The 14,625-nt window shown below is 46.8% G+C and overlaps 1 protein-coding gene across 1 annotated transcript in view; it reads left to right on the top strand.

The window, feature by feature from the left end:
- Nucleotides 1–318: 318 nt before the first annotated feature.
- The window catches only part of CPZ (carboxypeptidase Z), a 36,826-nt gene continuing 22,519 nt past the window's right edge, over nt 319–14,625 (top strand). Inside the window, exons 1-3 of the mRNA XM_075499677.1 lie at nt 319–573; nt 12,795–12,818; nt 14,072–14,446. Of these exons, the coding sequence (XP_075355792.1) occupies nt 486–573; nt 12,795–12,818; nt 14,072–14,446 (487 nt within the window). The 5' untranslated portion in view covers nt 319–485. The remainder of the gene's footprint in view (nt 574–12,794; nt 12,819–14,071; nt 14,447–14,625) is intronic.

The raw sequence follows: 14,625 nt of genomic DNA, 5'->3' as shown, positions 1-14,625 counted from the left end.
TCGATTGTTTGCTTTTCTCTGTCTCTTTTCCCCCTGCTCTCTCCAGGCAGTCGGTCTCGGCTTCAGCGAGACACGCTTTAACGGAGGTCCCATGTCCCTTAGGAAAACTGCTGCGTGAAGACCAAAGGCGTCGGACCCGTGGCTGAGGAGTAGGCAGGCGCATCCCTGCAGGGACCCCCCTTCGCTCAAACTGTTTATGAAATTGTAAACCAGGCTGCAAGAGGGAGGCGGTTGGGAGGCAGAGGGAGGGGGAGCTCATTCCTCCTCCCTCTCTGTCTCAAAGCCTTTTGCTTTCCAAGCTCAAATGCTAGCTGAAATCTGACGCCTGGACTGCATATACTGTGAGACGTGGGCATGCCCTTGCAGTGCACCGATTTCCTCTGCAGCTTGGAGAGCCAGAGCCTCGCTGAGGCTCCGAGCAGAGGAGCCACTCCATCAGGCAGCGAGTGCCACATCACCGTGCTGCCTGCGTGAGGGGCTCCAGCATGGTCCTGAGGCTCCTGCTCCTCCTCGGAGGGCTGCTTAGGGCCACCCAGCCGGCTCCCCGCTGTGAAACCGGCCAGGAGACCCTAGGTAAGGCTAACCGCCCCAAAAGTCCCCCTTCTTCTCTCCTTCCTTCTCCTGGACATGAGCAGAGTAAAGGGCTCCAGCTTCGAGGTGAGGGAGGCAGGAGTTGTCACTCTCCCCTAGAGACGAGGGGATCTGCTCTTTGGAAATCTGTAGGCTGCCAGTGGTGAAACTGGGGTCGTGCTTGGGAAACGAGGATGGGAAGGCAGGTGGTGGTGTGGCTCTGCAACAGAAAACCAAGTCTGGGATGTAAGGGAACGTACTGTTTCCTCATCGCTGTCTTTTAAGGCCACGTGTAGATGTGTCTTTCTGTCAATTTATGGAGTTCCCAGTTGGTAGGATCCCCCTCGCTGTCGTGGGGAATGCAGAGGGTTCACCCCATCTCTGGCCTTGCCTTCTAGGAATGTGATAGTCAGATTGCAAGAAGATGAACTTTTGACCTTCTGTACGCTTTTCTGCTTAAGAAAAAATCTTCTCCTTACATTCAGCTTTAGGTCATTTATTTCAAGTCCAAAGTATGAGAAGATTTATTAGGATCTGACAGCTGTAGGGTGTGTTTTAGCTTGCTATAAGCAATATGGAATTTGTATGAGTTGATTGGCTGGAAAAGCAGATTTACCCATTAGAATAAAGGTTAGATAGGAACATGCTGATAAAAGAGTTGAAAGCTTTTGGTTCAGTAACCAGTTGACTAATAAAAAATATTAACAGAATCTTTTAAAAATATGTGGTATTTTTAATCAGGTGGACTTAATTCAGATTTCATTTATGTGAGGACAGTGGAGAGGTGAATTCCAGTGTAGTGACAAGGTCTATTCCAGGAAAACTATTTTCGGAGGGTTCAAACTCAAAATGATTCAGAAAAATATTTATTTTATGGGAATACAGGAAGGGATAAGTTAACCTGAAACTGACCTTAATGTTACCCAAGGAAGTTCAGCTGTATTTCGGTGCTTAAATATAAACTGTAGACTGTCACTGGCATTGAACTGCTACACAATGCAGTCCATGTGCTGTGTACTGCATATAATTTGAGAGTGCTGTTCCCACGAACATCAAAGTGAGGTCTACCGCAGGGATTTTATTTTTGGATAAAGCTGCACAAAGAGAAGTGTTGTAGACTATTTACAGCCAATTACAGGAAGAGCCTGTGTGGTTTGCAGTATGCCCTTTCTCTGTGAGGTATGATTCTGCTCCAGTTCCAGCTGATCAAAGTTTTGCCATGGGGTATTAATCCCAGGAACCACAAATGTAGGGATCATTGAGGGGTAACTCTGCTGTGGCAGAATGTTTTGTGTGTGTTGGCAACTGTGCTGTCTTTAGGGGAGGGCTTGAGGAAAGGCAGGCAATGGAAATACACCTTGCATGTGGTGGGACTGGACTGCTGAATATGGCCCTAGGGAGATGGCTAGTGGTAAGGAAAGTGAGCTGCCAACGTCACTACACGGTGTGCAACGTGAGGAAGGGGCACACTTCACACTGGAGGGATGCTGGACCAGGGAATACAGTAGCAGCTTGGACCTTGAGAGACCTGCCAGATTTCTCAAGGGTCTTCCTTTGCTAAAGGGGAGATATAGTCATGTTAGGCCACATGAAAAGAAAGGGGAATGTGGTGCTGCACGTTCACCCATAGACCTTGCAGGGGTCTCCTCTCAACATCCAGGGCAGTAGGTTATGTCTTCAGCTGTAGCAGTGGGAGTTTCTCCCCTGTTTTGGGATCCCTTGTGCAGATCTCTGTGGATCTCAGTGGCCAGACCTGCAGTGCCCTGCAGGAGAAGACCAGCTGCTCGTGCATGAGAGAAGGGCAGTGGGAACCAGTGCCACTGTCTGACTCCCAGCAAGGCGGGAGCTGGTTTCTGTAGGCTGCCTGGCCTTCTCGGTGATACTTGCTCTACTGTGACTCATTTTTCTTTTTAAATAAGAAACCAAAATGAAACATGGCTAACAATACCACGATCCTTACAAAATGCTTTGTGCTTTTCTATTTAGTAAAATAAGGAGATGATTACTGTTAACCAGCCCCACAATATGGCACAGGCATCACACACACTGTGGGAGCTTTTTGAGCAGCAGCTGGGAACCATGGCACTGAGAAAGGACAGATCCCTTCTCCCCAGCTGTGTCCTGTATCCATGGGGAGCCATTAAGCCACTGTCTCCCCCAGTGATAAGATGCTACATTGCCTCATTGAGAGGCAGCACTTCCAGACCCTGATGAGTTTTACTGGCCTCTTAGCCTCTAGTTTGGGTGAGAAAAGTACAGCTTAGCATGTTTCCCCTGAAAGGTGGCCAGCCTTTGGTGGAGGGAGCTAATAGCACAGGTTCCTGTTTTATCCGAGTTGTGCACGTCTCTGCTGCTGACTGATGTATTCCACCGGTAATTAGTTAAATGCAGCACTTTACCGTCACTGACAGCACAAATAAAAACAAAGTAGAAGCAGGCTGAAGTCACATGCCTCAAAATAGTAAAAGCAGATGACTTTCCTTGCAACTGGAGCCAGCTCTACCATTGAGATCCTACCAGGGGTCAGGCTAAGGCTGCAAAACAACAGCGATAGAACGTTCCTGGTCGCTCCCGTTCAGAGCGCGCTTTACTGGGGGCGCCGGGGGCAGCGCTGCGCCAGGGCTCAGGTGGGTGGGCCAGGGCTCAGGTGCGTGTGCCAGCCCCCAGGGCTTACAGCCCGAGCTGGGGGCGACACCCCAGCGCTTGCCGCTGCCCGGGGCCCGGCTCCGGCGGGGCCGGGCGGCAGCGGGCACCGGGCGCCGCAGCGCAGCCGCCGCCGCTCGGGGCCGCGCCGCCGTCTGTGGTGCCACCGTGCGGGCTCCTCAGCTTGCACAGGCGGCTGCTGGGGACACGGCGGCGCTGGGCCGAGCTCCGCGCGAAAGGGATGCCTGAGCCTTTGCCAGCCGCCTCCCTGCCTGCGCGTTGGAGAGGTGTTGCGGGAAGGCGGGACAGCCCGTCAGATGGCACTGCCGGGGGCCGGAGTCTTTGATCTGGAGCTGCGGAGGTGGGGGAGCAGCTGCAGCGCTGCTGCCGCGGCAGCCCTGGCTGGCACGCTTGTCACCCGCGGGCCGCCTCCTCTCCCAAGCACCTTGGTGTTTCCCATCATCCTGGCTCGCTCTGCTCCTGAGCCGGACATTGCCCCATCCCGAGGGTCTCTGCGTTTAACCCCTGGAGATGGGAGGGAGTGGGGAGGTGTAAGGAAGAGAGCTGGGGGGGGGGGGAAACCAGCAGGGTGGGAGGCAGGGGACAGGTACTTCTGGAACTTTCTTCTGGAACCCAGAACAGATTTTGTGGCACTGGCTCCTCTCTAAGCTATGGCATTGAGTAAGACTGATTGTCTCCTGGAAAGTCAGACTGACAGAAAAAGTGGCTTCACATATAGATGCTATACCTTTCCCTTCTCCTTCTCTGCTGTTCCCATCACCGTAGTGTGCCATGAGTTTTGCTAAGTGAAAGGGAAAAAGGGAAAAGCCATTTCCTTCCATGAGCTTCACACTGGCCCCAGCTTCATGGGACCTGAGCCGTGGACATTTCTAATGTTTGTTTCCTGGCGAAACCCACGTCTCTGTGCACACACACAGGCAGAGCCTCTCCAGCTACCGCTGCTCCCGGGTGTGTGGCTGCACTGGGTGACCTGGCAGTGGGCTGGGGTCTGCTCCCCTGCCCCAGGGCTGGTGGTGCCGGCTGGGTCCCTCATCCTGCTGTGGCTGGCATGGGCGGGTGCAGACACGGAGCCGCCACGAATGGGAAAGCCCAAGCTGTAGGAATCTCGCCTGCTGCACCCGAGATGGATATGTCCAGGCCTTGTCAAAACAAAAAAATGCAGAACTAGCGTCTACATCATGCATGCTCATAAGATGAGAAATTCCAGCTCTCATAAACCCGGTTGTCATCACCGAGTCATGTGAGCTGCTCTGTATTCCCAGCACTGACTCGAGTATTTCTACACAATTATTATTTTAGCAACGCTGATCTTCAGCTACATTTAACATGGGAAATGGGATCAGAAACAGGCACTTACGCGGGAAAAGTAAGTTTATATTGAAAATACAGTACAGAAGTATATCCTTTTACTGCTGAAATAGTTTATGCATGATTTTAATCTGAAGGCAAAGTTTTCTTCAGAATATTTGTTCAGATATTTTTAAAGTGTGGGTAAGTAAATACATAGAAGTCAAAACTTGAACAAAACTCCCACTGCCCTAAGGCACAGCTAGGCTTTTAGCAAGACTTAGTAATACTAATGGCTGATCCCCTTTAACATTTCTAGACATTGCCTTTCCCTTCACACAGTCAGCTGGTGGTTGTTTGGGGGTGCTGGCTGGCTGATAGCTACCATGCTCCCCTTTGGACTGCCCAGGCCATGTGAGAGCCATTCCCTCCTCAAGCCTGGTCCAAATGTTGGATAAATGTCACAGGTGCCATTATTTGGGGGGGGGGGCGGGATTTACCATGAGCATGGAGGTACCATGCAGAAGTCACCTGTCATGTTGTGAACATGGTGTTTGAGGCTGGTGGGTCACATGCTGGTCTCTTTGCTGGGATTTTATGACCCAGGGCTTTGATGACTGCTGAATCTTGTTTGGACAGAGTCACCCTCCCAGTTGGACACAGCTGTCACAGATCAATGGAGTTTAAGGACTTAGGGTTGCTCTGCCCATTGCAGAAATAAAACTAAATTTCAATCCCTTTGTTTATCCTGTTGTAACTCCATTGATTTAATGGACACTATTTCAGTTTTACAGGGTTATAACAGGACACCCTTATCTAGGAGACAATATGAGATTAAGGCATGGATTTAAGTCAAGGCTGTTGAATTAACTGCCAGTCTTTTGTAACATAAAAATACCACGTTTGGCTAAAACTGAACTACCTACAGAAGAACCAGATGTGATGTTAATTACAATAGTTCTCATACATCTAAACTAATGAAAAGACAGAGTTATGCTAGGGGGCTGCATAGACTGTGTTTACAGAGGATGGAATGATGTTTTGGCAAATGTTTTGGAAGGGTTGTAGCACCAAAGAGGAAAACCTCAATTTTTCAGACATGATCCTCTGTCCTGTGGCATTCAACAGAGTTGAACTTACTCAAAGGTGAGCTTCTGACTCTGTGATAAACTGTTGGCCAGAGCACTTAGAGAGTACTGCGTCCTTAGTGGGAACTGAGCTGTAGACAGTGTGTGGTCACAAAGTAAAGCTATGGAGGCATCACAGCTCCAGATTACCAGCCTAATAAGTGTTTTCACCTTTCTTCAGTCACCCTGACAAAAATTTGATCCTTTAGGTGATAGTTGTAAAGATTTCCTATTCCACCTTCTCACCCCAGCTGGTTTTTTAACACCAGCATCCCCAGATCTGAGCTGATTTCTCCCTCCTTCACTGACCAGACACCGAGAGATGGTCTCTATATGTCTCCAGATCATCTTGGTGCACAGCGAATGCATGTTCAGCAGCAGCCCAGCCACATGTGCAGCCCAGCAAGTCTTCAGCCAATTTGGCAACTGCTGGGCCATTTTGTTGTCATTTTCTTTGTTGTGTTTTGTTTTCCCAAGCGGTAATTTTTCCATCACAACTTGGAAAACATCTCAGCTGAGGCCTAAAAAGAACATTTAGTGTTTTTTTGTTTGGGGAATTATGTTTCTGTTCAGGATTTTTGGCTGGGACGACAACCTGGAGCAGCACTTACTGGCCAGAGACACAGCTGGGGTGACACCAGGGATCCTGTCACCAGAGGCACCAAGACAGGCGGTGGGGACAGACAGGCAGAGAGAAATACTCGTCAGTTCTTTTAGGCTCCTACAACTGCAGCCCTTTTTGAGTTGCATCTGGACAATTAGAAATAAGGGAGAATTACTGGCCACCACTGAGGCTGGCTGTGAGCCATTGCCGAGTGGCAGGTCTTGGTGTGCATCTGCACAGATTTTGACCTGTTGTCTGCAGGTTGCGTGAACTCCCACCACCCCTGGGAAAGCTTCAACATCTTCTTGCAGGCCCCAGACCAGTCCTGTGAGAGAAACAGTCCTGGAAGAGCCAACTGCAGCGTCATTGCTGGGGGAACACCTTCAGTAATTCAATAAAAACAGGTGTTTAACTGAATGCCAGACAGCAGGTGGGTTAGAAAGAGGGGTGATTAATAACCAACACTGGCTTGCGTCTTCCTGCTGTGATCTTGCTCTGCAAAGTGAAGGCAGATTAGGCCTTAATCTCTTTCAGGTGCTTTCAGGCTTCTTCATGTGAGGGAGCAGGGCTAAAACAGGGCTCGTCTCACAGCCTGCATGTCAGGCTCCTGCATACTGCTTCTGCCCCGTTTGCAAACACATCGCTCCCCTGGGGCAGTTACAGCAATTGCTGGAGTGGAAGATTAGTAACAGGAATTCAGTCCTCTACTCACAAAAGCTTTGATGCATCCAGAAAAAGGAGTTAACCACGTGGGCTGCTTTTTGCAGTCACTCCTCTTTCCTCCAGTTTTCCTGGAATTCCTTCTCTGTGGCTGGGGAACTTCCCCACTTCTGCCCCTGCATGTATGCCTTAGATACGTAGCTGCCTTCTCTCCTGGGCTTTCTGCTCAACCGTTTTCCTCCTAGCCAGGCTACTCAACTCCCTCATTCCTCTGCCACTTAGTCCCCTTATTTCTCCACTCCTCCTGGCAATTCTGATCTGTTATAGTATTCTATAATGGATCTTGTTCTGCTCTTGTCCTCATGCTGTAGCTGGCTCCGGGAGGCAGGCTGTGCTTTGCCATTTGCAGGTGCTGTTGCAATGTTTTGCAAAATGCACAGCCCAGCAGTGTTTGCGTATTACCACTGATACTAAGTTTCATCTCTTTAGTGTTACAAAGCAGATTATCGTTGCAAAGACTGACTTGACCAACCGTGTAGAACCGCAAGGAGAGTAATACTAACATGAACAGAAACTGAAATGCTTTGTTTGAAAAAGCAGAGGTTTTGACAATAAACAGACAAAAATGAATACATATGTCTTCCAGTTTAAAACGGTATTGTAAGAAACCCAGAAAGCTGGTAGGGGGTGTGCTGGTCAGTACAAGACAAATTAGCTCATCTTGTTCGATCTGTCAGTCATAACAATGCAGTTGGGTAAGCCTCACTGAATGATTTAGATATTTTGCATTTAAGAATGGCCCTTGGGCTTATTCCATATTCTCAAGCGCACAAGTCTCATGTTGGCTTTGGTCTTGAAAAAGGCAACCAGCCAAGCCGTGGCACTGGCAGTATCTGTTGAGCTCTATTGTCTGGGTTAGGGTTAATCACAGCAGCTTGCTTCTTTCAGTGCTGAATCATCAAGGGGAAAAAATGTAAGCTTGGCAGTAAAATATGTATGTGCTGCATTGTAGATTTTCAAACTTGCCTTTGCAAATTAAAACCAAAAGCGTATATTATAGAGAGGGCTCAGAAAGCTTGAAATGGCTTTTCTCCTCTTCAATAAGTTATTTTATCCATAATCTTAAATAGAAGCTGTGCTACTGAACCGACTTTTGTAGCTCTGGTGGAATAGCTAGAGTACAAAAATAAACATAAAAAATTGAAAATGCTGTTCTGGGTCAGGAAGAAAAAGGTCTCTCCATACCAACCTGTCCACAGATGGGACTATGAGAGGAGGCGGCACTGCCTTCCTCTGAGCCCAGGGAAGCCTCTGCTCAAAAAATGGAAGAGGTTTAGGCTCTTTCAAGCACACAAGAAGCAGCGATTGAAGCCTTCCAAATTAATCTGGAGACCTGAGAAAATTTGTATATTATTGCCTGTCATTCCTCTTATGAAAAGAGAAAGGGAGTGGCTGAACTCCTCAAGCTGGCATTGCTGGAGCTTCGACAAAAGGAGCTGTACTGGGTGGGGACAGGGATTTGCTGGTCATTCCTGTGTGCAGAGACCCAGACCCGCGGGTGCAGGGCTCCAGGAGCAGAGCGTGCAGCTGCAGCTGGGGAGCTGGCCTCCGAGAGTTTCCTGCCGCCTGCTCTCCAGGCAGGCAGGCTCTGGCCCAGTTACGTGCATCCACATTATTTATATAAGTACACGCACTGGAGAATTATCTTTGGCCTCTGCAAAGCCGCACCCTCCAAAACATATGCAAGCATTGGCATTAGGAAACATAGGAAAAGTCCAAACACCACATCAGCACACATACACATTTAAGACTCGCTATAAAGCAGGGTCTAGTATAAACCAGCCCTTTTCTCTCTTGCTTTTATGTATGTTAACTCCTGATAACCTGAAAGCTCAAGCTGTTTCACTCCTGGGTGTTTGCATGACAGAGCTGTGCTGATGTATGGCTCATGGCAGCTTGCAGGGGGCTGTGGTGGGGAGAGGTGCTACAGTTTGGGCAGACCTGGCCTCTGAGATGGCAGAAGAAGCTGCATAGATGTCTCTGGCAGAGAGAGACAGGGAGAAAACAGCACAGTATGCTGCAAAAATGTGAGGCTTAGATCTAAGTTTAGGCTTAGACATAGGTTTAGGACCCAGGAGGAAGGAGCCAGTTTTGCTGCTAGTCAATGAATGAGTTTTGGTAGCTCTGAGCTTTGTGAGGGACATCCTGGGCCAAAAGTAAAGTGGAAAAGCTTTACCCTTTGTTGAAGAATCACCCCTTCTTATCACATACTGAGTTGTACAACTTCAGTTGCTGTGGGAAAGATTTATAGGGATTTGGGTTCCCCATCTAAAAAAAAAAATCTATCCTCTTCAGTCAGCACCTTTGTTAATGAGTAATAGCCATGTTGCTTAATAGATTGCCTCTCCCTATAAGTATGGTAAAAATAACAAAGTGTAGAAGCCAGGCGGCAGACAATCTGAAACCAGAGCTGTCTTTACCCCTCCTGTGCTAACATCTACTCCTGCTCACAAAACGATCCAGTCCTCTTGTGAACCTAGCTACAGCATACGACTTAGCGGTTTCGCATGTCTCTTCCATCAGCTATCCATTGCTTCCCAACACCTCTCCTTCTGGCCAGCTGGGCAGAAAGAGGCATCTGCTAAACGCAGCGAGACTGCTGCTGCTCAGAGAGCCACGGGAAGCAGCAGCACCGTGCCCAGATCCTGCCTGCTGCATTTTCCCTTTGGTTTCCTCTGCTTGTTCCAGCGTGTTGCCAGAATACCTTTTTGCTCCAGCTGAATAAGCAGAATACTGAGACACCATTGAGTCTAGGTTTGTGCCACGTATCAAACTGACTGATGGCTATGGCACTCCTGCACAGTAATAGCAGTCCGGAAGGTTGTGTGTGCCTCAGTTTTGTTATTTGATCAGCGCATGTCAGAGACACAAACAAAAAGGACATTTGTAGCTTGGTCACGGAGCCAGCAAAGAGGAAATGGCTCTGACCTGTGAGGAAACATGAGCAGTTCTGGAAAGACCATTCATACTCCTCAAATGAACACACGAAGAACTGCATTCAGCACACACGACCCTCCAGTCTAAAATAATAGCTACAATACAGTCATTTTATGCTGAGGAGAAAAAAGGTGTCAAATATTTCGTAGCCACCCTTCAAGGTAGTGAAGGAGATTCATTGCTAATGACCCTGGTGATAACCAGAGATAGTGTCACTCTGCTCGTTGGGATGTGGCTGAACTCAAGCCAGTCCCATCCACACCAAGTTTTCCCCTCTGTATGGAACATTTGGCTGGCTCCAGACTTGTGTCCAATGCCTCACAAGTTGTTGTGGGTGTGATGGTGTTGGGATATAAGACTATTTAGATTCAGGGAGGAAGTGACATACAATTTTATCAGCAGGATTAATTGCTGGAGCTCTTACTAACAAGCAGTCACTCCTTTCTGTTTCCCAGCTAGCATTGTACAAAATGCTATTGCTTGATTATCCCCAGATGTAAAATTGCATGCACTATCTGGCTGAGATGAAGCTTTTTCAGAAATGCCTTGACCTTAATAACTAACTCACTGAGGGGATTGTGCCCAACTAAGGGAAGCATTGAAATCCTGTAACAGAAGACACTGTTGATGAACAAGGTATTGTTTATTGCTATTAGCATAATGTACCAAGCCAGGAAAGGAGTTTGTATGGATATAATTTTTTCCAGCTTGCTGCTTACCAGGACTTGCTGGTGTTGGAGATGGGCTGTTTCTGCTAGTTCTGATCCCTCATCTGTTTTATGAGGTAATGTGGATCAAAGACAATTCATAACATAGAACAAGACTCATTTCCAATTAAACGTCTCCCTCCAAGATAAAATTCCAGGGTTAATTTTGTTCTCATTATAATGATTTTATTTTGGCTAAAGAATGATCAACTCATTAGCAGCACATATGCAGATGATTACATTTAAACAAATATGCCGGGAGTAGAAGTTTAAACTTTTCTTAGTAGGAAAAAAAGAAAATGTAATGAATTTGGTCCTATGAGGGCAAATGCTCAGTTCACTGAGTAAGAAGCTAGATGCCTGTCCCCCCAGTAAGTGTTAGAAGAAACAGCAATATAGCTAGATCCCATCATAAGGAAAACAGAGCCATTGGTGTTTAAAAAGCTTGCACATAATGGCTGAGCTCCTGTGAGGCACTGGTGATAACAGCTCTGATGCCTTGGTAGCAATATTTTTCTTTAGTTGCCAGTATTGGAGAAGGGCAGTATAGAATCATTTGCTACAGGAGCAAAAGAGGCCTCTCCTGGGTCGTCAAACCATGTTCCTTCAAAATCAAGAAAGCTTGGTTTATTTGACCTAGTAAATAGAAAGCTAAGGGGATCTGATTGCTCTCTGCAAACACACGATGAAGGCATCCACCAGGGAGCGCAAAGCGTATTTAAGCTAAAGGACAATGCTGGCACAACACCACATGGATATAAACTGGCCATGAATACTTTTAGGCAGGAAATTAAAAGGCAATTTCTAGCCATTAGAGGAGGGAGCTCTTGGAAAAGCTTTCCCGTGAGAGTAGTTGAGGAGGGAAATAATTAGTTTTAAGATGTTATTAAAAGGTTTATAAAATGCAGTTGCTAGAGATAGGATGAAGTAGGATGGGGAAGAAATACATCCCCTCATATCCACCAAAGGCTTAATTGCTTTACAAGAAAGGTATGCACAGCATTATGTGGGACCAATAGATTTGTTACGGGAAGATCCATAAGGCAGCTTGGTATGTACAGAAGGACTCACATGGACTTTTAGACTAAACCAGATTGCTAAAGACCTACATTTTCATTAGTGAAATTTCCTAGGCACCTAACTTACCGGTTTTAAGCATCCCTAGAAATATTGTCAAGTTGTCAGGGCTGGGCAGCTCAACATCTTTTTCAAACATAAGCCTGATTTCTTACACAACCACACTTCAGATATATTGTCAAGTCCTCCCTTTTTAAAGTGGATCAACAACAACTGGCTGGTCACTGTGCTTGTCTGGCCATGCCCTGCACCTGATCCCTGCAGTCTGTCCTGTCTTCTTACTAAGTTCCATTTCCAACTCTTTGCTGGGGTGAGGGTCTCTCTTTTTTTGTGTGTGAATGGGGGTGTATGGGGCTCCACATGCCAGCGACTGGTGTGAGACCATGGGTCAGAGGGGCTTGTGTGTCTGGGATGCAGCAGCTGGAGGGACCAGAGTGCATGTGCCTTGTGTGTGTACATCCGTGTATGCAATTGCTAGCAAACACCAAGCTGGACTAGCAGTGGACAGGACAAAAGATTTGGGAGCCGGGTATTTGAGCAGCTGTGACCCTGGGCTGGATACTGAAGAGGCTGGAGGGTCTCAAAGTTGGCTACTGGAGGAACCAGGAGGTCCAAGCCAGCGATTGGGAAGACCACGGTGCCTGGGGCTTGGCTACCAGTGAGACCCTAGGTCTGGGCCAGCTACCAGAGAGACCAGCACGTGTGTCAGTGCATGAGGCAGCTGGGAGATCAGTGGATCCAGGGGCCAGCTACTGGGTAAACTGAGCCTAGCTACTGGGGTTCCAGTGTGTCCAAGATGAGCTGCTGGAGGGATCCACCTGTACTTCTTTTCCACCAATGGTCTTTCATCCTGATTAGCCAGAAAGGGGAACGGAATGATGCTTTTGGTGCTGGTTGTGTTTGCCTGTACTGTGTTTTCTCTTTGTGTATATATGTAATATGTGCCTGTTAGGAACACCTGCTTGTCCATGGTATGTCTGGACCTCAGGACATAGAGCTGCAGCAGCCTCTGTGGGGCTACCAGATCAGACAATTCCTAACATGAGGGAGGTACCATGGATACCTGCCCCATAATGCTTTTTTTTTCCCTCTTTATTGCAGGTCAATGCCAAACTGTACAGAAAGGTATGATGTGACTTTGCTCGCTGTCCCTGGAGAATCTCAAAACCTTAAGTATTTCTTCATTATTTCCTGACAAGTTTTCTAATGTTGGTGCTATAGTAGGTCTTGTTCCTAGAGGGATTATCTCTTTCACACAAGGCAGGATTTTGCTGCTGTGACAATGGTATTTGTTAATAGCCAGAAACATTAGCAAGAGAAGGAGGCTCGAACATAGGCCCATTACTGTAATAGGCAGTATTTTTCTGAAGAGACATCTCTCTTATTACTCCCTTTTCACCTCTGAGTGGGTTGAAGGTATTACCAGCATTTATCCTTCCTAAGACCTCTTCACCTGATTTCTTAAAATGTATTAGGTTTATGAGAATATACATGTAAACACATTTATGGGCCTACTTGCCTGTGGGTCAAGTCCCAGAATAACTTTTGATCTCCTTGGACAATTTCAATCAAGCTTCACAGAGGAGCCGCAGTTTCAGAGGTATTGAAGTCTTACAAATTTTGTGGCGCCAAGCAAAGAAGAGAGATATCTTACTGATACCTTCCCCACTAAAGAAAAAAATCTATATGATCTCACACCTCATCAGTGAATCCATACTAAAAGGCAAAGCCAGGGGAGAGAATGATATCACAAATACACTTTATTCAGGAATCTGATTTTTTCCCATGTTAGACACCAGCAAATTCACACCTCAACAGGGAGTTTTTCTCTCTTATGGATTCGCTGATGTTTAATAAGCTCAAACTGTATTCTTAATTTAAATCAGATAAGATTTAATTGAGTGTGAGACAGCCTTTCCTTTGGAAACCAGGTTTTATTAATTTTGGTGGTTTCCAAGCTATTTGTTAAATGAAGTCCCATGTGGGCGCAGTACTCCAGTGTTTTCTGGCCGGGGATTTATCCTTGCATTGCTGTTCAGGTATTGAATTAACAAAATAAATGTTATTTTAGGAACAGTGCTTATCAATCACCTAACCCCTGATGCCCCATCAAATTGTCAGATACCATTTGAATTCTGAATGACATCTACTTGCATCAAACTGTTCACAATCAATCTCCACACCAAGCATACTTTCCATCATCTTTCTATAAGTGGTTTTAGACATCAAATGCATTTGAGAGTATTGCAAATTGCCTTCAGTCTATCTGTGAACAAAAAAATAAGTTCATTTAACGTGTTATTTGTTATGTCGTCTTTGAACTATTCAGAGTGTCAGTGACGCAAGTTATTTTTCATATGTTCATCTCCCTTTCATAGCAAAATGCGTGGACATTACCTTAAGTTCTTGTACTGATGTTGCCTATACTCAAACAATGTATCCTAATTTTCTGGATCAGAAGTCTCGAGAAGTGATTGAGTACAGCTCCGAGTACATCCTTATCAGCGTGCTGCACAACTTGCTCCAGGGAGAATGCAATCCGGACCTGAGGCTCCTGGGCTGCTCAGTGCTGGCCCCGCAATGTGAAAAGGACAAAGTTATAAAGCCCTGCAGGCATGTCTGTGAAAACCTGAAAAAAAATTGCCTCCCTGCCTTTGATGCAATAGACATGGCTTGGCCCTACTTCTTAGACTGCGACCGCTTTTTTGCTGGGGAAGAAGAGGGGTGTTTTGACCCGCTGGCAAAGCTGCGAGGTAAGGAAGGAAGCTCTGCTGATGCATCTTACTCGTCTAGATGGGAAGGGTCTCATCTCACTCACCTTGACATGTTTATGGCACAAAACCCCTCCACTTGTCATCTCATCTTGTCGTCTTTGTAGACACCTGTAAGGCGTGATTCATCTTGTTCCACCTATTTTCAAAACTTAATTAAA

The sequence above is a fragment of the Mycteria americana genome, chromosome 4 (assembly GCF_035582795.1).
Source record: "Mycteria americana isolate JAX WOST 10 ecotype Jacksonville Zoo and Gardens chromosome 4, USCA_MyAme_1.0, whole genome shotgun sequence".
Classification (NCBI taxonomy): domain Eukaryota; kingdom Metazoa; phylum Chordata; class Aves; order Ciconiiformes; family Ciconiidae; genus Mycteria; species Mycteria americana.
Note: the sequence above shows the minus strand (reverse complement) of the source record. Positions and strands in the feature narration are given on the sequence as shown.